The sequence below is a fragment of the Phoca vitulina genome, unplaced genomic scaffold, assembly GCF_004348235.1.
Source record: "Phoca vitulina isolate PV1807 unplaced genomic scaffold, GSC_HSeal_1.0 scaffold52, whole genome shotgun sequence".
In the NCBI taxonomy this organism is placed as follows: Eukaryota; Metazoa; Chordata; class Mammalia; order Carnivora; family Phocidae; genus Phoca; species Phoca vitulina.
The window spans coordinates 885688-913261 of record NW_022589755.1 but is presented as its reverse complement, the minus strand read 5'-3'; the positions used below and the strand labels follow the sequence as shown (position 1 = coordinate 913261).

At 43.5% G+C, this 27574-nt stretch overlaps 1 protein-coding gene across 3 annotated transcripts; it reads right to left on the bottom strand.

The window, feature by feature from the left end:
- Nucleotides 1–1648: 1648 nt before the first annotated feature.
- Nucleotides 1649–27574, bottom strand: LOC116622098 (zinc finger protein 418-like). 3 transcript variants are annotated; one of them, XM_032388286.1, is made up of 3 exons: nt 26488–27574; nt 23509–23635; nt 1649–6927 (listed from the first exon to the last, which is right to left on the bottom strand). In XM_032388286.1, exons 1-3 carry the CDS (start codon nt 26518–26520, stop codon nt 4127–4129), a joined length of 2961 nt encoding a protein of 986 aa, XP_032244177.1. In that variant the 5' UTR covers nt 26521–27574; the 3' UTR covers nt 1649–4126. The 3 variants fall into 3 exon arrangements, with proteins under 3 accessions (XP_032244177.1, XP_032244178.1, XP_032244179.1); XM_032388287.1 differs by lacking the exon at nt 26488–27574 and adding an exon at nt 25413–26264; XM_032388288.1 differs by lacking the exon at nt 23509–23635 and having other exon boundaries at nt 26488–26765.

The following is a 27574-nucleotide window of genomic DNA, read 5'->3' as shown; positions in this document are numbered from 1 at the left end:
TGGTTAAGCATCTGACTTCAGCTCAGGTCATCATCTCAGGGACTTGGAATCAAGCCCTGCATGGGGCTCTCTGCTCAGCGGGATGCCTGCTTGTCCCTCTCCTCCTCCCCCCACTGGGGTGCGCTCTCAATTTAAAAAAAAAAAAAAAAAGAAAATGAATCAAAGGATTTCTGTGATAATCCACCAATTGGTGAGCATGCTCTTGGTCTCACAGAGTGATTCAGAAGAGAAAATAAGCTAGGTCACACACAGATGGATTAGACAAAATTTCACAGTAAATATATTGATTTACGTGGCACTCTATAGAATGAACAAAACTTAGGATATTACTAATGCAATATAAATGCCAATAACTGAGAGCTAAGCACAGTAAGAACTGTGAAAAGGAAAGTTATGTTAATATTTATATTAAAAACTTGATATAAAAACATTATATACAAGATCAAAATCCCATAGAATTCTGTCATGAGTAAGTGATCAGTGTTTTGTTAGTTTTATTGATGCTCCCAGGGGCCAAGGTAAACACCATCATCACTTCTATGTCATAGTCAGCAAACTGAGGTTCAAGGGGCTCTGGGGAGTTGTCCAGATATTCCCAGGAATCCACAGAGACCTCAGTACTGTGCAGACCCTCCTCCCTGCAGGTGGGTTTTGGAGACTGACTTGGATCAGAGGCTCCTGAGAAGCTCAATTCCTGACACACCTGGGGGCACAGTGGTCTGGTGGTGGTAACAGGGAGAGCTGTAGGTGCCTGGCTCTAGGATGCTCCCCACAGGTAGAACTATACAGGAATGGACACCTCTTCACAATTTCCAATGGACCAGGGATAGAGCAGCTCCTAATTCCCATTTTACATAGGATGAAACTGAGGCCCTGGATGGGGGCATGTGCCTGTGGGTCTAATTAATGACCTCTACATCACCCCCTAGCCAGGCTTTGAGGCTCAAAGTAAAGCCCAGACCATACTGATGCAACCTTGTCCCCCATCTGCTCCAACCCACCAACCCCAGTGGTGATAAACCAGGAAAATGGGTAACCACTACTAGGCAAGGCTTTATTGTATTCTTCAATGACTGGACTTAAGGAGAATGTGATGGAGAGGGGCTCCTGGGTGGCTCAGTCGGTTGTGACTGCCTTTGGCTCAGGTCATGATCCCAGGATCCTGGGATTGAGCCTCAAGTCGGGCTCCCTGCTCAGCCGGGAGTCTGCTTCTCCCTCTCTCTCTGCCCCACCCTGCCCCGCACTAGTTCTTGCTCTCTCCCTCAAATAAATAAAATCTTTATAAAAAGAATGTGATAGGGGCGCCTGGGTGGCTCAGTCATTAAGCGTCTGCCTTCGGCTCAGGTCATGATCTCAGGGTCCTGGGATCGAGCCCCGCATCGGGCTCTCTGCTCCGCGGGAAGCCTGCTTCTCCCTCTCCCACTCCCCCTGCTTGTGTTCCCTCCCTCGCTGTGTCTCTCTCTGTCAAATAAATAAATCTTTAAAAAAAAATAAAAATAAAAAATAAAAAATAAAAAAAGAATGTGATAGAGGCATGTGGGTGGCTCAGTCGGTTAAGCATCTGCCTTTGGCTCAGGTCATGATCTCTGGTTCCTGGGATCCAGTCCCACATCTGGCTTCCTGCTCAGCAGGGAGTCTGCTTCTCTTTCTCTCTCCCTCTGTCCCTCCCCACTGCTCATTCTAATAAATAAATAAAATCTTAAAAAAAAATAAAGAATGTGATGGAGAACATGTTAATAATGCAGAAAAAATTTAAAAGGCTACAGCTGTTCAATCCATTGTGAATAGCGCATGTGCACGCACACACACTTGTTTCATTGTCCTGTTAAAGGAAAATAGCCGAAGCTCAAAGAATAAGAAAAAGATATGTGCAGGCATTTTACCAAAGTTGTAGATAGCAAATTAGCATTTGAAAAAATGCCCATCGTGAATCCTTACAGAAATGCAATTAAAACAAAATGAGAGAACATTAAACACTTATTAAAAAGGCTAAAATTAAAATGGCCCAACCAAGTATTCAGAATATGGAGGAAATGGAACTCTCATACACTGCTGGGAAGATGAAAAAGGTATAATCAAAAGTAAAACATTACCTGTCCCGTAACCCAGACATTTTACTCGTAAGTTCCCGACAGAAGATCAAAGAAACATACATTCACATAAAGAACACAAATATTTATACTAGCTTTATCTTCAATAGTCAAAGTCTAGAAAAAACCCAAATCCTCATACACAGATAAGTGGATAAACTGGTATATCCAAAGATACTACTCAGCAAAAAACAAAAAACCCGACTACTCATATAGTATCATTGATGAATCTCAAAGTAATTGTGACACATAAGGAAAAACAAAATACTCAATTCCAAACATAAATTCAAAAAATTCAAAGGTATCCATCCATCTATTGTAAGAGAAAGTAAATCAGTGGTTACCTGAAGGGTGGGAGGGGCAAGGGAGATTATAAAAGGACATGAGGTAAGCATAGTGTGACAGATAAGGTCATTATCAGGACTATGATGATGGTTTCAGAAGTTCGTAACTATGTCAAAACTCGCCAAATTATACTGTAAATATATGCAAGTTAGTACATATAAACCATACCTCAATAAAGCTTTAAAAATGGCTCAAGATAGAATGTCTTTGTCCCACTTTTTGGAAAATAGGTTTGACAACCCCACACTGACTCCATCTCTCTTTCTCATGCCTATGGGGATATTACCTCAGGGGCAGCAAATATGGAGAACAATGAATATTTCCAAACAAGTCACCAGGAATGCTTCCTGGGTTACAAGGGCCATATCACAGAAATACAGAGCCCCCTTTACCTTTTTTCCCCGCATCTGTGGTAGTGGCTTTGAGGCAAACATCACTGAGAGGAAACCACAGAACCTTTTGATTATTTTAGTTTTTATTTTTTTCTCCAACAATGATTACCTACACAAGATAAATATGCCTAGAGGTCCTGAGATTTGTATACACACTGATTCTATAGTCACTGTCACAGAAACTTGTCTGGATCCATTTTTAGAGGAAGCACATTCTGTCTACTTAGATGCACTCTCCTCCACATCCTATTAAGCCAGTGTTTCTGTACCAATTATGGCTTCCCCTGCACACTATGATCTTAAAACCAGTGACCCTAGCCCAATAGATTGTGGACATCAGGGCACATAGCTGTTTGTAAAGCTGAAGAAGATAACCCCTCAACAGTGCTGACATCCCCTGTGATGTCTCCTTTGAGTAAGGGGAAGAAATTCCTGCTCCTTTCAGAAGCATCTGAGGATCTCCCAACTGCCCCCTCCTTGGGGTCATCACTGAAACTCCTAAAACACAAAGCATCCAGATCTCAAATGAAAACCAGAAAGCCCTGCAGTTTTTCAGAGGTTGTGGGGCAGCAATGCAAATTTGGTCAAAACTGGCAAGCTATTTTCTGCCATCCTCCTTAAGCACAGACAATTTGAGACTCCTAAAAAGTTCACCCAGCGATGCTTGTTGAGCCCAAATCTGTATATAAACTACCCCATAGAGTAAGTAGAAATCTAAGATTAAAGAGGACTTAAAGAGTAAGGCCTTGATAATCACATAAGCCAAAGCAATGTGCGGCAGACATTTACCGTCTCGGACTTGGAAGCTGAAAAAACTCATCACAAGTGTCACATGAGACTAACATGTCCCTGAAAAAGGTAGTCATTCTCTGTAAGCTACCAGCCAAACCCATATTTCCTGGGTCATCAATGATTCAGGTCCATGCCCAAGGTACTTAAGGAGATGGGGAAACTGACCTAAGGGCTCAGGTTACGACTAATTTGTTCTAATTCATGAGAGAACAAAGGTCAGCTCCACTGAATACATTGTGGAGGTGACAGATGCATACTTTGTGGACCTGCCAGGCAGGAGAGGTGAAAAGGCTTTGGTCACAAAATCTAGCAGTGAGCTAAATCTAGAAAGCGCCCTGGACAGCTTAGAAAGTGCAACATATTTACACAAGCTTACTACAGTACTGAAACTTCCAAGGGATATCCCACTGTGCATGTTTAGATGTCTGAGATTCAGTTCAGATGGCTCCTCAGAGTTCCCTCCAGTGTTGTTAACAGTGAATAGGAAATTACACATTCCCTGCACACCTAAGGCCTTTCTCTAGTGTGAACTCTTTGATGTTGAGAGAGGGTAGATTTTCGTGTAAAAAACTTCCCACATTCACTACACTCGTAAGGCCTTTCTCCAGTATGACCTCTCCGGTGTTGACTGAATTGGGAACTATCCCTGAAGGATTTTCCACATTCACTGCACTCATAAGGCCTTTCTCCAGTGTGAACTCTTTGATGATAACGTAGTTTGGAGCTAGAGATAAAAGATTTTCCACATTCACTACACCCGAAAGGCCTATCTCCTGCATGAACTCTCTGATGATAACGAAGGGTGGAACTGGAGGTAAATGATTTCCCACATTCACTGCATTCATAAGGCCTTTTACCTGCATGAACTCTCTGATGATAAGAGAGGGTAGCACTACTGGTAAAAGATTTTCCACATTCACTGCACACATAAGGTCTTTCTCCTGTGTGAACTCTCTGGTGTCGAATCAGTATTGAGCTATTGGTGAAAGATTTCCCACATTCACTGCACTGATAAGGTTTTTCTCCCCTATGAACTCTATGATGATAACCAAGGCCAGAGACAGATGTAAAAGATTTCCCACAAGCACTACACTCATAAGACCGTTCGCTATTATGAATTCTCTGGTGTATTGACAGGGAAGATTTTTGGCTAAACGTCTTCCCACATTCACTGCATTCGTAAGGCCTTTCTCCCGTGTGAGTTCTCCGGTGTTTATTGAATTGTGATCTATCCTTAAAGGATTTCCCACATTCAGTGCACTCATAAGGCCTTTCTCCACTGTGAACTCTGTGATGATAACGAAGGCTGGCACTAAAAGTAAAAGATTTCCCACATTCACTGCACTTGTAAGGCCTTTCTCCTGTGTGAACTCTCTGATGGTAACGGAGAGTGGAACTGGAGGTAAAAGATTTCCCACATTCATTGCATTCATAAGGCCTTTTACCTTCATGAACTCTTTGGTGGTAACAGAGTGTGGAGCTACAGGTAAAAGATTTTCCACATTCACTGCACACATACGGTTTTTCTCCTGTGTGAACTCTCTGGTGTTGAATGAGCGTCCACCTATTGTTAAAAGATTTCCCACATTCACTACACTTGTAAGGCCTTTCTCCTGTGTGAACTCTCTGATGTAAAATGAGGTTATTTCTTCGGATAAAGGATTTCCCACATTCACTACACTCATAAGGCCTTTCTCCAGAATGAACTCTATGATGATAATGGAGGTCAGACCTAGAAATAAAAGATTTCCCACATTCACTGCACTCATAAGGCCTTTCTCCAGTATGAACTCTCTGGTGATAACGGAGAGCAGAACTAGTGGTAAAAGATCTCCCACATTCACTACACTCATAAGGTCTTTCTCCAAGGTGACCTCGATGATGATACTGGAGAGTGGAGCTACAGGTAAAAGATTTCCCACATTTACTGCACACATAAGGCTTTTCTCCTGTGTGAATTCTCCGGTGTCGAATGAGTGTCCACCTATTGTTAAAAGATTTCCCACATTCACTACACTCATAAGGCCTTTCTCCAGTGTGAACTCTGTGGTGGTAACGCAGGCTGGAGCTAAAGGTAAAAGATTTCCCACATTCACTACACTCATAAGGTCTTTCACCTGAGTGAACTCTTAGGTGTATAATGAGGTTATTTCTTCGAGTAAAGGATTTGCCACATTCACTGCACTCGTAAGGCCTTTCTCCAGTGTGAACTCTGTGATGATAACGGAGAGCAGTACGAGTGATAAAAGATTTCCCACATTCACTGCACTCATAAGGCCTCTCTCCAGAATGAACTCTCTGATGATAACGGAGGTCAGACCTAGAGATAAAAGATTTCCCACATTCAGTGCATTCATAAGGCCTTTCTCCTGTATGAGATCTCTGATGGTAACTGAGGGCAGAGATAGAGGTAAAAGATTTTGCACAGTCACTACACTTGTAAGGCCTTTCTCCAGTTTGAACTCTACATGGAATCAACACTGAGCTATGGCTAAAAGATTTTGCACATTCTCTGCACACATAACTGTTTTCTCCATTGTGCCATTTCTGGGGATGAATGAGGACAGATTTGTGGCTTAAGGATTTCCCACATTTGCTGCACTTGTATTGCCTGGACCCAGTGTGAGTCTTTCCATGTTGACTGAGGGTTGAGCTCTGCCTAAGGGATTTTCCGCATTCACCAAACTCATGATGTCTTTTTCCAGTATGGAATCTCTGGTGTATAGCAAATGAAGATTTGTACCTGAATGTTTTCCCACATTCATTGCACACAAAACAGTGGTCCTGAACAAGCGTGTGTTTGGGACCAAAGGCTTTCTTGCATTCTCCCCAGGTGTAATGACTTTTTCTGCTTTGTAAAGTTGCCCTGCACTGGGTGATCGTGTGTGGCTTCTCCCCAGTATGTGTGGCCTCTTGCTGCAGATGCCCCAAGCCGGACAGGAAGTCCTTCTGAACCTCTCCACAGGTAAGGGGCTTTCCTGAATCATGGATTCTGCAGCTCTTCACAAAAGACGCCTTGTCCACAGCGCATCTAAACGGTTTCTCTCCCACGTGCTGCTCCTGCTGCTGAGAGTTTATGTTGAAATAAAATCGTTTCGCACATGCCCCACACCTCATCAGTTTCTGGCTGTTTTCTTTTCCCTGGTGCTCAGCCAAGTGGAAAATGTCTCTCAAGACTGGACCACACATCTCACAGGGGTGGGTCTTCCGGGAAGACTGAGCTGCCTTGGGCGTCGCGGTCTGTGACACACCTATAGAAGTGCTCTGTTCAAAAGATGCCTCCGTATCCTCTGCTCCACAGCAACAACCTGAACGCAAAGAAATGCTGGTGAAATATGTGTTGACTATAGTGAGCGGGTGAGCCCATCACATATATGCCTCCATCTCATCTAGGCAGGAGTATATGACATGCTTTTCCAGACACAGCAGTTGGAATTCAGTTGAAGGAACAGCCACTGTGCATTATTTGACCCCTAAGGTCACAGAATGGTGGAGACCTCACCAGGGGAAGGATACAAAGACAGGATATGAGACAAGAAAAAGAGGCAAGGACTACAACTCATTTCTCTGCCAAGAGTCTTTGGCAGGACCTTTGCTACTGCTGATGTGAGGCTGGGTAAAAGCATGCATCCAAGCCCATTAAAACCCAACTGTAACAGATTAGCTGCTGTTCAGTGTCAAGTTAGGGATGTGTGAACATCTCATGGCCAATGCTGGAGTACAGAAACAGTGAGAGAAATGGGTGAGATGTGGAGTCCAGAGAGGTGGAGATATTCCCTGTGCTGGAAATCATAGTAGAAATGATGAGAGAACTGACAAATTGGCAAAATGTCAAAATGGAAATGAGAAGGTAGAAATGAAGTGTGGCCACTGAGAACAGCATGAAAGTGTGGGTGAATAAAGACAGGTTCACCATGGGGGACCTGGTGTGATCTGAACACTCTCTCCATCCATTGACCAGGACCATGACCCTCTGAGTCCACTCTGTCATGTCTGGAGTCCTGCCCATCCTCTGATACACAAAGGATTCTTCCGTGTAAGCCCTGAGCAACTACATGGGACATGGACGATACAAGTCCTAAGGGAAAAACAGGACAAATGAATAGCCAGCACTATCCCGGGCTATTCAGCACAAAAGACAGCAAGGTGATGTCAGCGTAATACAAGAGGAAACCAGCCTTTGTCTTTGGCAGGCTTAAGAGTCAATTAAGATACTACAGGGGCACCTGGGTTAGTTAAGCATCTGCCTTCGGCTCAGGTCATGATCCCAATGTCCTGGGATTGAGCCCCGCATCAGGCTCCCTGCTCGGCGGGAAGTGTGCTTCTCCCTCTCCTTCTGCCACTCCCCCTGCTTGTATATACGCTCTCTCTCTCTCAAATAAATAAAATCATAAAAAAAACCCCAAACTACTACAGTGACACAATGGAGCACACAAAAAGGAGAATAACCACACAGGAAGGATTGATGGGGACACTGGCTTAGTGAAGACAGCTGGATAGGCAGCAAATAAGAAGGGTGGGGCTGTGTCAGCCAAAGGACTGATGCCACTGCATTCCCCTACTCTGCAGGGCACCTCAGAAGCCTCTGCTGCAGAGAACATCAACAAGTCCTGCTATAGTGGCAGAACATGACAGATTACACAGCAGAGGTGTCCAAGTGTTTGCAGGCATGGACCCCATATGCCTGCTCTGCAGAAGACCCCGGCAGCTTTTGCACTAAGGTAACCAATAGCTATCACCATGGGGGACCTGCCAGAGAATAATATACTGAGCTGCCCCCTCCACCAAAAAAGGAGCTCTTGCTCCATTCCAGGAGCAGAGCTGCCACTCACACCAACCCTGCATACACCCTGGACCCCAGCCCCACAACTGCTCCACGGCTGCCTATATTCCATAACCTCACTCCATGGCTATCAGCTGAGTGCCCAGGTCTCAGGCACGACAGCCATGGCTGTTGCGGGCTAGTCAGCTCCTCCGATCCCAGAGACACTGAGTGTACCCCTGCTCCAATCACAGGCGCCATCGATGCTCAGTGTACAACTGCATCTCACACAGCAAGTCAACACTGCTGCGGGCTATTCAGAAACTGGGACCCTACAACTGCTATTGCTCCATGTATATTTACACTCTTAGAACCCAGACGCATACCCACTGCACAGGTGCCTGCACATAAGACACCAATGCTACCACCACCACAAAGACACCCAAGAGCTGGACTTGGCATCAAGAGAACCGCAGAGCCAAAACATTTTCTGTAGGAGAAAGAGATCAGGAGGTTCCCAGTAGCACTGTCTACTACTGTGGACACACACAGCCTTGGCTATTGAGGACTCCTACAGTCTTTGATGACACTGATCTCAGGTAACAGAGCTGCACAGACACTAAGCCTCTTGACCAAACTGTAGTCAGAACTGCCACACCCCACCAAGCCGGTGCACTCACATCCACACACAGGTAAAGATCTTCCCCACCAAAACCTTTCTGTAAAGTCTGGAAGAAGGGACTAACTACTTCATGAAATGTACAGACAAAAATGCAAGGCCAGGGCGCCTGGGTGGCTCAGTTGGTTAAGCGACTGCCTTCGGCTCAGGTCATGATCCTGGAGTCCCGGGATCGAGTCCCGCATCGGCTACCTGCTCAGCAGGGAGTCTGCTTCTCCCTCTCCCGCTCCCCCTTCTTGTGCGCTCTCTCTCTCTCACTCTCTCTCTCAAATAAATAAATAAAATCTTAAAAAAAAAAAAATGCAAGGCTATAAGAAACACACACAAAAAAAAATCAAGGAAACAGGACACCCCCAAAGGAACACAGTAATTGATCAGTCAACCCAAAGAAATGCAGATCTAAGAATTGTCAAAGATTTCAAAATAATTGTTTTAAGGGAGCTCAATGAGCTACAAGAAAACACAGACAATTCAACGAAATAAGGAGAACAATTATAAACAATACAAGCTTTTTCAACAGATAAGAAAATATAAAAAAGGACCAAATAAATTATGGTATACTATACTATACGCCTTAAACAAATAAAACACTGTATGTTAATTATACTGGAAAAAAGTTATGGTAAAGAATACGATGAATGAAATGAAAAATGGTGGTGCCTGGGTGGCTCAGTCATTAAGCGTCTGCCTTCGGCTCAGGTCATGGTCCCAGGGTCCTGGGATTGAGCCCCGCATCAGGCTCCCTGCTCAGCGGGAAGCCTGCTTCTCCCTCTCCCACTCCCCCTGCTTGTGTTCCCTCTCTCGCTGTGTCTCTCTCTGTCAAATAAATAAATAAAATCTTAAAAAAAAAAAAAGAAATGAAAAATGCAGGGGGCGCCTGGGTGGCTCAGTCAGTTAAGCGTCTGACTCTTGATTTCGGCAAAGATCATGATCTCAGGGTTGTGAGATCGAGCCCTGTATCAGGCTCTGCACTCAGCACAGAGTCTGCTTGAGATCCTCTCCCTGCCCCCAACTTGAATGAATGAAAGGGAAGAAAGGGAGAGAAAGGAAAAGGGAAAGGAAAGGGAAGGAAGGAAGGATGGAAGGAAGGAAAAATGCAATAGAGAGCATCAACAGCCAGCCTGATCAATCAAAATCTGAATCGGAAACTGAAAATATATCTTTTTCTTTTTTTAATAGTGCTCTGCACATTTTAAAAAAAAAGATTTTAGGGCGCCTGGGTGGCTCAGTTGGTTAAGCGACTGCCTTCGGCTCAGGTCATGATCCTGGAGTCCCGGGATCGAGTCCCGCATCGGGCTGCCTGCTCAGCAGGGAGCCTGCTTCTCCCTCTGACCCTCCCCCATCTCATGCTCTCTCTCTGTCTGTCTCATTCTCTCTCTCAAATAAATGAATAAAATCTTAAAAAAAAAAAAAGAAAGAGAGAGGGAGAAAGCACAAGCAGGGGGAGAGGCAGAGGGAAAGGGAGAAGTAGGCTCCCCACTGAGCAGGGAGCCTGATGCAAGGCTCGATCCCAGAACCCTGGGATCATGACCTGAGCCAAAGGCAGATGATTAACCAACTGAGCCACCTAGGTGCCCCTGAAGATACGTCTTTTGAAATCATTCAGTCAAATTAGAAAAGAGACAACTAAAAAGAGTGAATAAAGAGAGTCTATGTGGATTATAGGACATCATGAAAACAGAATAATATTTGCATTATGGGGGCCCTGAAGAAGACAGACAGGGACAGAAATCTTATTTAAACAATAATGGATTAAAAAATAATGGATGGGGCTCCTGGGTGGCTCAGTCGTTAAGTGTCTGCCTTCGGCTCTGGTCATGGTCCCAGGGTCCTGGGATCTAGCCCCGCATCAGGCTCCCTGCTCTGCGGGAAGCCTGCTTCTCCCTCCCCCACTCCCCCTGCTTGTGTTCCCTCTCTCACTGTGTCTCTCTGTCAAATAAACAAATAAAATCTTTAAAAGATAAATAAATAATGGATGAAAATTTCCCAGATCTGGGGAAAGACATGGAAATCTGGGTACATGATGCTCATAAGTCCCCAAAAAGATTCAAACCAGGGGCGCCTGGGTGGCTCAGTCATTAAGCGTCTGCCTTCGGCTCAGGTCATGATCCCGGGGTCCTGGGATCGAGCCCCATATCGGGCTCCCTGCTCAGCGGGAAGCCTGCTTCTCCCTCTCCCACTTCCCCTGCTTGTGTTCCTGCTCTCGCTATCTCTCTCTCTGTCAAATAAATAAATAAAATCTTTAAAAAAAAAAAAAAGATTCAAACCAAAGAGGACTTCACCAACACATTACAGCTGACCCTTTTGAACAACATGGGTTTGAACTGTGCGGATTCATTCATAAGCAGACTTTTTCTAATAAATACACTCAAATACTATAAATGTATTTACTCTTAAGATTTTAACATTTTCTTTTCTCTAGCTTACTTTAATATAAGAATACAGTATACATATAATATACAAAATATGGGTTAATTGACTTTATGTTATTAGTAAGGCTTTGGTGGAGAATAGGCTATTGGTGGCTAAGTTTTGGGGATAGTCAAAAGTTATATATGGTTTTTTGGCTGCATGGGGGTTGGCACCCCTAAACCTCATGTTGTTCAAAGGTCAACTCATGATAAAAGTCAAAATGTAATGACAGAGAATTTGAAAGCCCTGAGAAAAACTCATACAGGGGAACTCCCCTCCCCCTCATAAGGATATGAGCAGTTTTCTCAGCTATAACACTGAATACTAAGAGAAAGTGGGATGATGTGTTCTAAATGCTGCAACAAAGAAACTGCAAACCAAAAATACTTTACCAGCAAAGCTGTCCTTCAGAAATGAAGGAGAAAGACTTTCCCAAACAGAAGCTGAGGGAGTTCATCACCACTTGACCTACCCTACAAAAGATGCTAAACACAGTTCTTCAAACTAAAATGAAAGTATGCTAATTAGTAACATGAAAATACAGAACACACTGATAAATGCAATTGTACAGTCATATTCAAAATATAGGAGTCCGTCCTTATCTATTTCACTTTCCATGGTTTCAGTTACCCACGGTCAACTATGGTCCAAAAGCAAATGATCCTCCTTCGTTGTAACATATTGTCAGAAGGTCAATAGTAGCCTAATGCTATGTCATAAAGCCTAAGTCATTCACCTCACTTCATCTCATCATTTAGGTATTGTATCATCTCACACCATCACAAGAAAAGTGAGTATGGTATAATAAGATATTTGGAGAGAAACAGAACACATTTACATAACTTTTATTGTACTATTATTATATTTTATTATTATTGTTAATCTCTTACTGTATCTAATTTATAAATTAAACTTTATCATAGGTATGTATGTATAAGAAAAAACATACTATGTATAGGGTTCAGTACTATCTGAAGTTTCAGGCATCCACTGGGAGTCCTGGAACATACCCCCCCCCCCCATGCATAACAAGGGACTACTATACTCTAATAGTATGTTAATCACTCAACACCAGTAAGGAGGACAAAAGACTATTAAAAATAACTATCTACAACAATCTGTGAATGGTTACAAAATATAAAAAGATGTGGGGCGCCTGGGTGGCTGGGTGGGTTAAGCATCTGCCTTCTGCTCAGGTCATGATCTCGGGGTCCTGGGATCAAGCCCCCCATCCCACTCCCTCTGTCGGGCTCCCTGCTCAGTGGGGAGTCTGCTTCTCCCTCTGGCCCTCCCCACTGCTCGTGCTCTCTCTCAAATAAATAAATAAAATCTAAAAAAAAAATGTAAATGGTGACATTAAAAACAAAAAATGTGAAAAGAGGTGAGTAAAAGTTTTTGTATGCAATTAAAGTTATCAGCTTCAAACAGAATGTTATAAGATGACTTAAAGAAGCCTCATGGTAACCACAAAGCAAAAACCTACAGTAGAAACAAAAGATAAATGAATGAAAGCATAACACCATGGGAAATCCTCAAATCACAAAGGAAGACAGTGAGAGAGGAAGAAAGGTGCTACAGAACACTCAGACAATAATTAACAAGATGGCAAAAGAGATACCATGGCTGAACTCAAAACAAAACAAAAGGCTGAAAGTGAAGGAACTGAAAAAGATATTCCACACAAATGGAAACCAAAACAGAATATGGGTAGCTATACTTATAGGTGATACGACAGACTTTAAGTCAACAACTGTCACAAGAGACAAGGTCATTATATAATGATAAAGGAATGAATTCACCAAGAAGATGTAAAAATTGTATGTATGCATCACACATCAGAGCATATAAGTTAAGTCTTGAGCAAATTCAACTAGATCTGAAGGCAAAAAAGACAGCAATTGAATATTAATATCAATATCCCCCTTTCAACAATGGGTGGATATCCAGACAGAAAATTAGTAAGGATATATCTGAATTGAACATTCTGGTCCAAATGGATCAAACAGACATATATAGAACATTCCATCCACTATAGCAGCATACACATTCTCAAGTGCACACAGAATATTCTCTGGAATAAATCATATGTTATGTCAAACAAGTCTTAACAAATTTCAGAAGACTGAAATTCTATCATGTACCTTTTCCTAACATAATGAATAAAACTAGAAATCAGTAACATGAGGAAGGGGTGACTGGCCGGCTTAGTCAGTGGAGCCTGCAACCTGGTCTCGGGGTTGTGAGTTCGACCCCTCATGGGTGTGGAGATTACCTAAAAAAATAAGATTTCTTTTTTTAAAATAAAATCTTTAAAAAAAAAAACACACAAAAGGGGCGCCTGGGTGGCTCAGTCGTTAAGCGTCTGCCTTCGGCTCAGGTCATGATCCCGGGATCCTGGGATCAAGCCCCACATCGGGCTCCCTGCTCCGCGGGAAGCCTGCTTCTCCCTCTCCTGCTCCCCCTGCTTGTGTTCCCTCTCTCGCTGTGTCTCTCTCAGTCAAATAAATAAATGAAATCTTTAAAAAAAAAACAAAATAAATAAAAATTAAAAAAACACAAAAAACCATGAGGAAGCTTAATAATTCAAATATGTGGGCATTAAACAACACATGCCTATCCAATCAATTGGCCAAAGGAAAAGTCAAAAGCAAAATAAAAAAATACCTTGAGAAAAACAAAAGTGGAAACAAAACATGGAATGTGAAAAAGCAATTCTAAGAAAAAAGTTTAGAGCACTAAATGCCAGCACTAAAAAAAAAAAATAATAAAGCTCTCAAACAGCCTAACTTTACACCTTAAGGAACTAGGAAAAGAACAAACTAAGACCAAAGTTAGTGAAACAAAGGAAAAGACAAAGATCAGAACAGAAGTAAAATAAAAACTAGAAATACAATAAAAAGAGGTGCTTTTCTAAAAAGATAAAATTGAAAAACCTTTAGCTGGACTAACTTAGAATAAAGGCAAGACTCAAATAAATTAATTCAGAAAGGGTGCCTGGGTGGCTCAGTTGGTTAAGCGACTGCCTTCAGCTCAGGTCATGATCCTGGAGTCCCTGGATCGAGTCCCGCATCGGGCTCCCTGCTCAGCGAGGAGCCTGCTTCTCCCTCTAACCCTCTCCCCTCTCATGTACTCTCTCTCTCTCTCATTCTAGCTCTCTCAGATAAATAAATAAATCTTAAAAAAAAAAAAAATTAATTCAGAAATAAAAGAGGAGAAATTACAACTGATAGCAGAGAAACACAAAGGATCATAAAAAAGACTACTATGAACTATTATACACCAACAAATTAGATAACCTAGAATAAATTCCTAGAAACATACGCCCTATCAACACTGAATCATTTTTTTTAAAGATTTTTTTAAAATTTATTTATTTGACAGGGGCGCCTGGGTGGCTCGGTTGAGCGACTGCCTTCGGCTCAGGTCATGATCCTGGAGTCCCGGGATCGAGTCCCGCATCGGGCTCCCTGCTCAGCGGGGGGTCTGCTTCTCCCTCTAATCCTCCCCCTCTCATGCTATCTGTCTCCCATTCTCTCTCTCAGATAAATAAATAAAATCTTAAAAAAAAAAAAAAAAATTTATTTATTTGACAGAGAGCAGGAGAGCACAGGCTGGGGAGCGGCAGAGGGAGAGGGAGAAGCAGGCCCCCCCACTGAGCAGGGAGCCCGATGTGGGGCTTGATCCCAAGACACTGGGATCATGACGTAAGCTGAAAGCAGATGCTTAACTGACTGAGCCACCCAGGCGCCCCCCAACACTGAATCATAATAGAAAATCCAAATAGACAAGGAAATTGAATCAGTAATCAAAAATATCCCAACAAAGAAAAGGTCATGACCAGATAGATTCAGTGATGATTTCTATCCACATTTTAAATATTAAACTCTCAAGTTCTTCCAAAAATCTTGGAATTTGAAAATTCCAAGGAACCCCTTGGAATTTCAAACTCATTTTAGGAGACTAAAATTAGGTGTCCTAATATTAGGACACCAAAGCCAGGGAAGGACATTACAAGAAAACAAAATTACAGGCCAACATCCCTAATGAACATAGATGTAAAAAAGCTCAACAAAGTACTAGCAAACCAAATTCAACAGTATATGAAAAGAATCATAAACTGTGATCAAGTGAGATTTATCCCTGGGATACAAGGGTGGTCTCCTCATAAGTAAATCAATAAATGTGCCATATCTTATTAACACAAAGAAGGCAACTCATATGATCATCTGAATAGATGTGGAAAAAGCATTTGACAAAATTCAGAATCCTTTCACAATAAAAACTCCCCCAAAATTAGGTATAGAAGATATACACCACAATATCACAAAGGCCATATATAAGCCCACAGCTAAGAACACATTAAACAGTGAAAAGGTAAAAACTTTCCCTCTACTATCAGGAAGAAGACAAAGATGCCTATGCTCATAACTGCTATTCAAAATAGTACTGGAAGTCCTATCCAGAGCAATCAGACAAGAAATAGAAAGGTCTCCAAATCAGAAAAGAAACAAAACTGTTTGCAGATGACATGGATTTTATATAAAGAAAACCCTAAAAAGTCCACCAAAAAAAGCAAAATGAATAAATAAACTCCGTAAATTTGCAAGATATAAAATCTACATACAAAAGGGGCGCCTGGGTGGCTCAGTTGGTTAAGCGGCTGCCTTCGGCTCGGGTCATGATCCTGGAGTCCCTGGATCGAGTCCCGCATCGGGCTCCCTGCTCGGCGGGGAGTCTGCTTCTCCCTCTGACCCTCCCCCCTCTCATGTACTTGCTCTCTCTCATTCTCTCTCTCTCAAATAAATAAATAAAATCTTTAAAAAAAAAAAAAAAAATCTACATACAAAAATCAGATGTGCCTATTACTAACAATGAAACATCTCAATGAGAAATTAAGAAACCAATCCCATTTGGAAGAGTATTAAAAAATATATAATACTTAGGAATAAATTAGCCAAGGAAATGAAAGATGTGTACAATGAAAACTATAAGACACCAAAGAAAGAAATTGAAGACAAATAAATGGAAAGATATCCCATGCCTGTGGACTGAAAGAATTATAATTAAAATGCTTCTACTATATAGGGGTTCCTGGGTGGCTCAGTCATTGTCTGCCTTTGGCTCAGGTCATGATCCCAGGACCCTGGGATTGAGCTCCGCATTATCCGGCTCCCTGCTCAGCAGGAAGCCTGCTTCTCCCTCTCCCACTCCTCCTGCTTGTATTCCCTCTCTTGCTGTCTCTGTGTCAAATAAATAAATAAAATCTTAAAAAAAAAATGCTTCTACTACATTAAGGAACCTAAAATTCAATGCAGTATCTACCAAAATTCCAATGACATTTTTACCAGAAACAGAAAAAGAATCCTAAAATTTGCACCACAAATGACCTCAAATAAGCCAAAGAAATCTTGATCATGAATATCCAAAATTAGAGGGACCACACTTTGTGATTTCAAGCTATACTACAAAACACTACGGTACTGGAATAAAAACAGACATCCAGACCCATGAAATATGATAGAAAGCCCAGAAATAAACCCCCACATATATAGTTAACTACTCTTTCTTTGACAAGGGTGCCAAGAACATGCATGGGAAAAGGAAAGTCTCTTCAGTAAATGGTGCTGGGAAAACTGGATATGCACATGCCAAACAAAATAAAACAAAACAAAACAAAACAAATAAAAAAAAAAAAAAGAAAGAAACTGGGACCCTACCTTATACCACTCACAAAAATTACCTTGAAATGGATTAAAGACTTCAATGTAGACCTGAAAATGTAAAACTTCTTGGGGGGGAAAAAAAAACAGAGAAAAAGCTCCTTGACAATGGTTTTAACAATGAGTTTTCAGATAGGAAACAAAAGCACAGGCAACAAAGGCAAAAATAAAGTCAAGTCAAGCTACATCAAACTAAAAATCTTCTGCATAGCAAAGGAAACAATCAACAAAATATAAAAGGAGAAAGTATTTGCAAATGCTTTACCTCATAATGGTTAACATCTAAAATATATAAGGTACTCATACAACTCAGTAACAAAGAAACAATCGGATTAATATATTGGCAAAGAACCCAAATAGACATTTTATTAAAGAAAATCTACAAATATCCAACAGGTATATTAAAAAATGCTCTTCCCCACTAATCATCAGGAAAATGCAAATCAAAACCACAATGATGTATCACCCACATTTGATAAGATCGTTACCTTCAAAAAGAGCAGAGATAAGTGTTGGGGGGGGTGAAGGTAGAAGGAACCCTTGTACTCCGTGGTTGGAATGCTTAGGAAAAAAAAAAAAGCCAACATCATAGAAACAGAGAGTATAGGCATATTTATTTATTTTCTAGTTTTACGGCATTTTGCTTTATGATGCTTCACAGATACTGTGTTTCTTTCAAAGTGAAGGTCTGTGGCAAGGCTGCAACGAGCAAGTCTGTCGGCACCATCTTTCTAACAGCATTTGCTCACTTCACGTCTGTAGCAAATTTTGGTAATTCTTGTAATATTTCAAATGTTTCCAGTATTAGTGTATTCGTTATGGTGATCTGTGATCAGAGCCCTTTGTTACTATTGTAATTGTTCTGGAGCACCACGAACCACACCCATGTGACATTTAACATAATCAAAAAATGACAAATGTGTTTCTTCTAACTGTTCCATGACCAGTCATTGCCCTATCTCCTTCTCTTGGGCCACTCTATTTCCTGAGACACAACAGTATTGAAATTATGCCAATTAATAACTCTACAATAGCTTCTAGGTGTTCAAGTGAAAAGAAGTGATACATCTTTCACTTTATTTTTTATTTATTTATTTTTTTTAAAGATTTTATTTATTTATTTGACAGAGAGAGAGACAGCTAGAGAGGGAACACAAGCAGGGGGAGTGGGAGAGGGAGAAGCAGGCTTCCCGCTGAGCAGGGAGCCTGATGCGGGGCTCGATCCCAGGACCCTGGGATCATGACCGGAGCCGAAGGCAGATGCTTAACGACTGAGCCACCCAGGCGCCCCCATCTTTCACTTTAAATCAAAAGCTAGAAATGATTACACTTAGTGAGGAAGGTATGTTGAAAACCGAGATAGGCCAAAAGCGAGCTAAGCCTCTTGAGCCCAACAGCTGGCCAAGTGTAGCCAAGTTGTGAATGCAAAAAACCACAAAAAGTCTTTGAAGGAAATTAAAAGTGCTACTCCAGGGGCGCCTGGGTGGCTCAGTCGGTTAAGCGGCCGCCTTCGGCTTGGGTCATGATCCCAGGGTCCTGGAATCGAGCCTCACATCAGGCTCCTTGCTCAGCGGGGAGCCTGCGAGAATTCTCCCCTGCCTGCCATTCCCCCTGCTTGTGCTTGCTCGCTCGCTCTCTGTCAAATAAATAAATAAAATCTTAAAAAAGTAAAAATAAAATAAAAGTGCTACTCCAGTGAACACACAAATGGTAAGAAAGCAAAACAGCCTTACTTACTGATAGAAAGTTGTAGTGGTCTGCATAGAAGATCAAAGTGGCCCCAAAGTTCCCTTAAGCCAAAACCTAATCCAGAGCAAGGGCCTAACTGTCTCCAATTCTAGGAAGGCTGAGAGAGGTGAGGAATCCACAAAGACAAGTTGAAAGTTAGCAGAGGTTGGTTCCTGAGGCTGAAGGAAAGAAGCCATCTCCATACCATCAAAATACAAAGTGCTGATGCAAAAGCTGTAGCTAGTGATCCAGAAGATCTAGCTAAGATCATTCATGAAGGTGGCTACACTAAACAACAAATTTTCAATGCAGACAAAACAGCCTTCTATTGGAAGATGCCATCTAGCACTTTCCAAGCTAGAGACATCAAGCCTGGCTTCAAAGGACAGGCCAACTGTCTTGTTAGGGGCCAGTGCTCATTTATCATTCTGAAAATCCTAGGACCATTAAGAATTATGCTGAATCTACTCTGCCTGAGCTATAAATGGAAAAACAAAGCCTGGATGACAACACCCTGTTTATAATATGGTTTACTGACTATTTTAAGCACACTGTTGATACGTACTGCTCAGAAAAAAAGATTTCTTTCAAAATATTACTGCTCATTGACAAAGCACCTGGTCACCCAAGAACTCTGATGGAGATGCACAACATTAATGTTTTCATGCCTGCTAACACAATATCCATTCTGTAGCCCATGTAGCCCAAATAATTTTTTTTTTTTTAAGATTTATTTATTTGAGAGAGAGAGTATGCACACGCACATGAGCAGGAGGAGTAGAGGGAGAGAGAACCTCAAGCAGACTCCCAGGTGAGCTTGGAGCCTGAAGTGGGGCTCGATCTCACAACCCTGAGATCATGACCTGAGCTGAAACCAAGAGTCAGACACAACCAACTGTGCCATTCAGGCACCCCAATTTTCACTTTCAAGTCTTATTTAAGAAATACAATTTGTTGAGAACAACCTTGTGTCGAGCTCCACACTCAGCAGGGAGTCTACTTAATCAGACCTTCTCCCTATACTCCTGCCACCCCCATATGCACATGCGCTCTCCCACGCTCTCAAATAAATAAATAAATCCTAAAAAAAAAAAAAGAAAGAAAGAAATACAACTTGTAAGGCCAGGGCTGCCATAGTGGTTTTTCTGATAGATCTAGGCAAAGGAAATCGAACCCTTCTGGAAAGGATTGAACATTCTAGCTGCCATTCATGGGTGGCAGAGGTCAAAGTATCAACAAGAGTTTGGAAGTTGATGCCAACCCTCATGGATGACTTTGAAGGGTTTAAGACTTCTGTGGAGAAAGTAACTGCAGATATGATAGAAATGGCAAGAGAATTAGAATTAGAAGTGGAGCCTGGGGGCATCAGATGGCTCAGTTGGTTGAGCATCCGACTCTTGATTTCGGCTCAGGTCATGGTCTCAGGGTCCTGGGATCGAGCCCTCCACTCAGCATGGAGTCTGCTTGTCCCTCTCCCTCTGTTCCTCATACCGCGCTCTTGCTCACTCTCTCACAAATAAATAAAATCTTAAAAAAAAGGAAAAAAAAAAATGGAGCCTGATGATATGACTGAATTATTGCAAGTTCATGATAAAATTTGAATGGATATAAGACTGATGAATCACAGACCTGTATCCCTGAAACAAATAATACATTATATGTTAATCAACTGAATTTATTTATTTATTTTTTTTTTTTTTAAAGATTTTATTTATTTATTTGACAGAGAGAGACACAGCGAGAGAGGGAACACAAGCAGGGGGAGTGGGAGAGGGAGAAGCAGGCTTCCCGTGGAGCAGGGAGCCCGATGTGGGGCTCGATCCTAGGACCCTGGGACCATGACCTGAGCAGAAGGCAGACGCTTAACGACTGAGCCACCCAGGTGCCCCTAATCAACTGAATTTAAATTTAAAAAAATTAAAGTTAAAAAAATTTTTTAAATGGATGAGAAGTTGCTTTGTATGGATGAGCAAAGAAAGTTTATTCAGATGGAATCTAAAATTTAAAAACATGTTTTAAAAAACACTGTATTTAATTATACTGGAATTAAATTTTTTTTAAAATTCAAGAAAAAGAGATGGAATCTACTCCTGGTGAAAATGCTGTCAAGATTGTGGAAATGACAACAAAGAATTAAGAATATTGCATAATCTTAGTTGATAAAGCAGGAACATGGTTTGAGAGGACTGGCTGTAATTCTCAAAGAAGTTCTACTGTGGGCAAAATGTTATAAAACAGCATCACATGCTACAGAGAAATCACTTATGAAAGAAAGAGTCAATCAACAGAGCAAGCTTCATTGTTGTCTTATTTTAAGAAATCGCCACAGCTGCCCTAACCTTGGCAAGGTACCACCCTGACCAGTCAGCAGCTATCAATATCAAGGCAAGACCCTTCACCAGCAAAAAAGATACTTGCTGGAATTTCAGGTGATGGTAGCATTTTTCAGCAGTAAAGTATTTTTAAATGTACATTTTTTTTTAGACATAATGCTCTGGGACACTTAGTAGACTACAGTATAAACAGGAGCACCAGGTAGTTCAGTCAGTTAAGAGTCCAACTCTTTTTTCTTTTTAAAGATTTTATTTATTTGACAGAGAGAGACACAGCAAGAGAGGGAACACAAGCAGGGGGAGTGGGAGAGGGAGAAGCAGGCTTCCCGCGGAGCAGGAAGCCCGATGCGGGGCTCAATCCCAGGACCCTGGGATCATGACCTGAGCCGAAGGCAGGCACTTAATGACTGAGCCACCCAGGCGCCCCCAGAGTCCAACTCTTGATTTCAGCTCAGGTCATGATCTCAGGGTCGTGAGATTGAGCCCCACATCAGGCTCTGTGCTGAGTGTGAAGCGTGCTTAAGATTCTCCCTCTCTACCCCTCCCTGCCCACTTGCGCTCTCTCTAAAACCAAGCAAAAAAAGACTACAGTGTAATAAACGTAACTTTTATATGTACTGGAATAACAAAAAATTCATTTGACTTGCTTTATTGTGATGTTTGCTGTATTGTGGTGGTCGGGAATCAAACCCAAAATATCTCTGGGGTATGCCTGTAGAATATGAGGAGCCGGGGTGTGAGGAAATGGGGAGATATTGGTCAAAAAGCACAAATGTTCAGTTATAAGATGAAAAAATTTGGGTGCCTGGGTGGCTCAGTCGGTTAAGCATCAGCCTTTGGCTCAGGTCATGATCTCACAGTCCTGGGATTGAGCCCCGCATTGGGCTCCCTGCTCAGTGGGGAGTCTGCTGCTCCCTTCCCCGCCCCACTGCTCATGCCCTCTCTCTCATTCACTCTCTGAAATAAATAAAATCTTTAAAAAATAGGGAAAATTAAAAAGATTAAAAAGTTATGAAGATGTAACATACAGCATGGTGACTATAGTTAATAATGATGTTGTATATGTGAAATTTACTGAGAGTAGATCTGAGCATTTCTACAAAAAAATTAATGTAATTTTATGAGGTGGTAGATATTTAATGAACTTCACTTGTGGAAATTATATTACAATGTATGCATATATCAAATCATCACACTGTGCACTTAATTTTTTTTAGTATATATATTTTTAAAGATTTTATATATTTATTTGAGAGAGAGAGAGAGAGCATGGGGAGGATGAAAGAGGGACAAGCAGATGCCATGCTGATTTCAGCTGCAGCCGGACTCAGGGCTTAATCCCACAACCCTGAGATCATGACCTAGCCAAAACCAAGAGTTGGATGCTCAACTGACTGAGCCACCCAGGCATGCCCTGTGCACTTTTATATAATTTTATATCTCCAGAAAGCTGGGGGAAAAAAAAGAAAATGTACCTAAACTACAAACCTTGCAGGAGTGTGTTGAAAAGTAGCCTATGGTTCAGGTAAGTAGTGACTATGACAATGCATGCAACCCTGGCACAAGCAGACACAAGGAAAAGTCAGTTAAAAGAAGAGATCAAAAACTGGAAAACAGAGGCTGGCTCAGTCAGTAGAGCACGCAATTTTTTTTTTTTTTTTTGAAGATTTTATTTGTTTATTTGACAGAGAGAGACACAGCGAGAGAGGGAACACCAGCAGGGGGAGTGGGAGAGGGAGAAGCAGGCTTCCCGCTGAGCAAGGAGCCCGATGTGGGGCTCGATCCCAGGACCCTGGGATCATGACCTGAGCTGAAGGCAGACGCTTAACGACTAAGCCACCCAGGCGCCCCTAGAGCACGCAATTCTTGATCTCAGGGTTGTGAGTTCAAGCCCCAAGGGTATAGAGCTTACTTTAAAAACAAACAAACAAACAAACAAACGCTGGGATACAGAAGTGACATGAAGCTGTACACACTGATCCAAACAAAGGACAAGCATGGCGGAATCCATTAAGCTCACTAAAAATCTACTAACCTTGAATCCTTTCCTAAGAGGGTTCAGTATAGCAGTTATTGAGGCTTCAGGGGAAGAGGAGAGGGCAGTGCAAATAAACCAGCCCTATCAACACAGCAATTACCCAGTAAGCTGAGAAGCAAGCAGTGCCCATGGTCCACATGTGAGAGACACTGAGAAATGGGTGGGTGGGGAGGGAACAGAGCCTACTTCAGGCCACTGTGGAGGGTGAGGGCCTTACCCAGTGAGGATATAAGTGTAAAGTTCTCCAGCATCACATCGTGGTACAGGCATCTCTGAGCCTCATCAAGGAGCCTCCACTCCTCCCAGGAGAAGTACACAGCAATGTCCTCAAAGGTCACACTATCCTGTTATGATGGGGACAGATGAAACCATGAACATTCTCTGAGTCCCACAATCCATCTCACCACACATCTATCCCACACTCATCCTCTTTCAGAGGTCCCCACTTCAGAAATGCCATGCCTAGGTGCCACTAATGTCCACCCTATCTTCAGGTTCTCTTTATTCACTGTGTTCTGCCCTCAGCAACATCAGGCAAGGGAAACAAGAGATGTCATCCAAATTCCTCCTGGCCTGTATGGTCCATACTGTCAATTCCCCCAAGGTCTCTATTTTGAGACTCCCAAAACGCAATGAAATGGCTCGTGCTTTACCCTTCAGCTCCAATACCCTGAGGCCCTTGGCTCACACTTCCTCTTGTTGTGGACATTGTTCTGTAAACTGTACTTCTCTCACATCTTCAGTCCCCACAGCTGCACTCCCATAGCTCTACTTTGGCCAAAGCCCTGAATTCTGCTTTGAAGGCCTCCTCTGTACCTCTGAGCCTTGCTTCAATACTAGCCACCCGGAGGCACTATGAATTATAGATGCCCATGACCCACTTCCACTTCTGTGCTGGACTTGCTGTCCCCTCAGCAGTCACACTCCCCACTCTCTACTCAACCTTCCCTAAAACCCCAATCTTTATAGTCTCCCTGCCAGGCATAATGATTCTCACAAATGACTACATTTACCCCAGATCTTATCCACCAGCAAGACCGAAACACCACAGACCCCATCAAAACTCACCACAAAATTCTGGTAAATCCATACAGTAGTGAATTAGCAGGAGCCCTGCCTTCGGTTTCATCTTGCCTCAATTACTCTCTTGCCTCTGAAGCCATCTTGCACCCATACATCCCATGGAAACGTTAGCCACCTCCCAGATCATCCTCTCTCCCTCCCTTGTGTTTCTCATTCTTAGGATCTCAACCAGGTACTAAGCAAGAGACCCACTTCTCAGCACGCACCCTAGTCTTTCTAACCTGCAAACTGCATTACCACTATAACCTACATTACACTTCCTAAATGTGATCCACAGTTCCATCCTGGTCCTCACAATAGCCACCACTTTTGAAAGTCTGCCCCAGACCTGTCCACCATCAAGACTGCGAACACTGCAGACCCCACCAAAGCTCATCACAAAATTCCAGTGAAACTACAGTAGTGAATTAGCAGGAGCCTGGCCTCAGTGTCATCTTGTCTCAATTACTCACATGCCTCCATAGCCATCTCATATCCACTCATCCCATGGAAGCCTTGATCACGTTCCAAACCATTCTCTCTCCCATATGGTTACCATGATCACTTCCCTCCTTCACCTGCATTCGTGTGCCCAGCAACACTGATCAGGTGCCCAGCAAGACAATCATTCCTCATCATGCACCCTCCTCTATCTGACCAGCTAAGGCATTGTCATGATGACCTGCATTCCCCAATCTAAATGCAATCCACAGCTCCGCCCTGGTCGACACAATAGTCACCACTTTTGGATGTCTTCATCCAAAACCTCCTCCCAAGATACCCAGACCTGTGAATCCAGATACCCATTTGCTGTCTCCACTCACAATTCTCTGAAACATCTGAGACTCTTAACAGGACCAAACAAAACTCCTCATAGTCTCAAAGAAAATTAACCTATCATCAATTACCCCATCCCACATGATGGCACTTCCATCCCTTCAGCTTCGAGGACCAAAAACCCTGGGGTCATCCTGGACTCCTCCCTTTCTCTCCCTCAACTACAACATCAAAAAATCCACCCCTCTTAAAAAAATGGACAGAGTCCAACTTTTCACCCACCTCTATGGCCACCACTCTGGTCCATCAATCTGGATTATAGCAGCTGCCTCCTCCTTTACCCCCATAGTCTGTTATCTTTTCTGCAACCAGATGGACCTATTAAGACTTAGGTAAGACCACCAGCCCCCTTATCCAAACCTCCCATTACCTACATAACAGATGCCCAAATTCTCAATAGCCACATTAGAGGCCTGATTCTTGACCCTCAGCTCTCTGTTCCTAGCAGGGAGAATGAAAACAGGTTCAAGCGTTTGCACACTTCGGTATTTATTTCTGGGATAACGTCTCACACCTGTTTATACTGGCTGACAGCAACAAGAACACCTGCATGGAACCCTTGGCCTGCACTCAGGACCCCGGGCTTGGGGTATTCTTGGGATGCCCACACCCAGCAGCTGGAAAAACAGCAAGGGAAGAGCCTCAACACACCACAATCCTGGACACCACACTGGCGCTGTCAAGACCAGCAAGGGACTGAGGCAACCTCTCCTTACTTGTATAGGTTCTCTAAGTGCTTTCACAACCTTCAGAACTTGTGGTTGAGGGGAGGAAACCAGGGTTGGGCTCCACGAGATCAGGCCTCCCCTGCCTCCCGCCAAGCCCTGGAACCCAGTGACCTCAGGCTAACTAAACTCTGTGCTTCAGTCCGCAGTTACTTCTCCCACCAGCTCAGTGACCTCCGACAAGAACTCCACTCCCGGTGCCCGCTTGTCTTCATCACCCCCATTCCAACCTTTTCTCCCTCGAGCCGCTTCTGGAAAGCTGTGAACACCCTCACACTGACTGTGTCCCTCTTCTGTTCACGACCCCCCAGGGCCCTCGGAACGAAGGTCCGGCACCTCGGCCCGCAGTCCAGGCGTGACCCCCCCTCACGCTCTGTCCCCTGAGGGCAGAGTCCTCCCGCCTCAGCCCCCTCGGCCCGGAGCCCGCTCCCGCACGGGGCCCCCGCCCGCCGCCGCCTCCCCGTCCCGGACACCGGGGCCTGGGCCGCAGGGACGCGAGCCGGCGCCCCGCGCTCGGGCCTTCGGGGTCTGGGTGGGGGGACGGCGGGAGGGCCCGGGGGACGAGCGCTCACCTGAGCCGGGTCCCTGCGCGCGGCCGCCGCCATCGGACTCTGTGGGTGGGGCAAACACCCGGGCCGGTGGTCCCCGTCCCGGCCCCGACGTGGGGCAGCCCGGGCGGCGTCGCCAGCCGCAGACCCGCCTCTCTGCCGTGGGGCAACGACTTCTGCGCCTTGACAGTTCCGTCACTTCAGTCCCGCCCCGGCACGCCCGAGAACAGCAAAATGGCCGCCACAAGGAGGAGGCCGGAAGTCCCACCCCTACGCGATGTATTCCCGCGGAAATGCTTCCATTGGCTCAACTCCGCGCACGACTTTCTGGGTATTGTAGTTGGCAACGCTCTAGTGCGCGAGGCAAGGGTTTTTCTCCAGCCTGACCAATCAGATTATTGGCCGTGCGGCTCCTCGAGGGATGCTGGAAGCCGAGGCAAGGGGCGAGAGGATTTGCTCTTTGTGAACTGCAGTGAAGAGGCATAATTTCATACTCGGTAAAAGTCAACCAGCTCCCAGAGGATAATACTGTTACTGAGATGCTCCGAAATCCACTGATCTAAATGGTCATATTATTACACAGAGTCATTCAGACATAAAATAGTCCACGCATAGCTGAAGGCATTTTGTTATTACTATGAAATGCATGTACCCTGATGCATTTGTCAATGTTGTGAGCTCTCTTAGGATTGGCTAGGGGCAGGGGAAAAACTTTATACCGGGCCTTGACTGGGAATAAAGAAGAAAGATGTTAGGCCGCCCTTGAGCCCGCGAACAAGCAGGATCTCTGCCTCTGGCTCCCACACAAAATCTGTGCCTTACCTGTAGGGTTAGTGATTGTGTCCTACCCATTTTTATCTATATAGTATTTCTTACTCAATGTTCTAAGATACACTTGAGGGAACAGAAGGCAAGCTGAAGACCCCACCATGGGATACATATGGCATTTCCTCAGGCACTCCTGGCTGCCCTAAAACAAAGGAAAGGAAAAACAAATAGTTAACTTACAGAGATCACAATCCTCCAAGACGTGAGTCTCCCTCAGTTTACAAAAGTCTTAGCAATTTACATTTCTATCAATGGCCTAGCTTGAGAAGGAAATGTAGATACA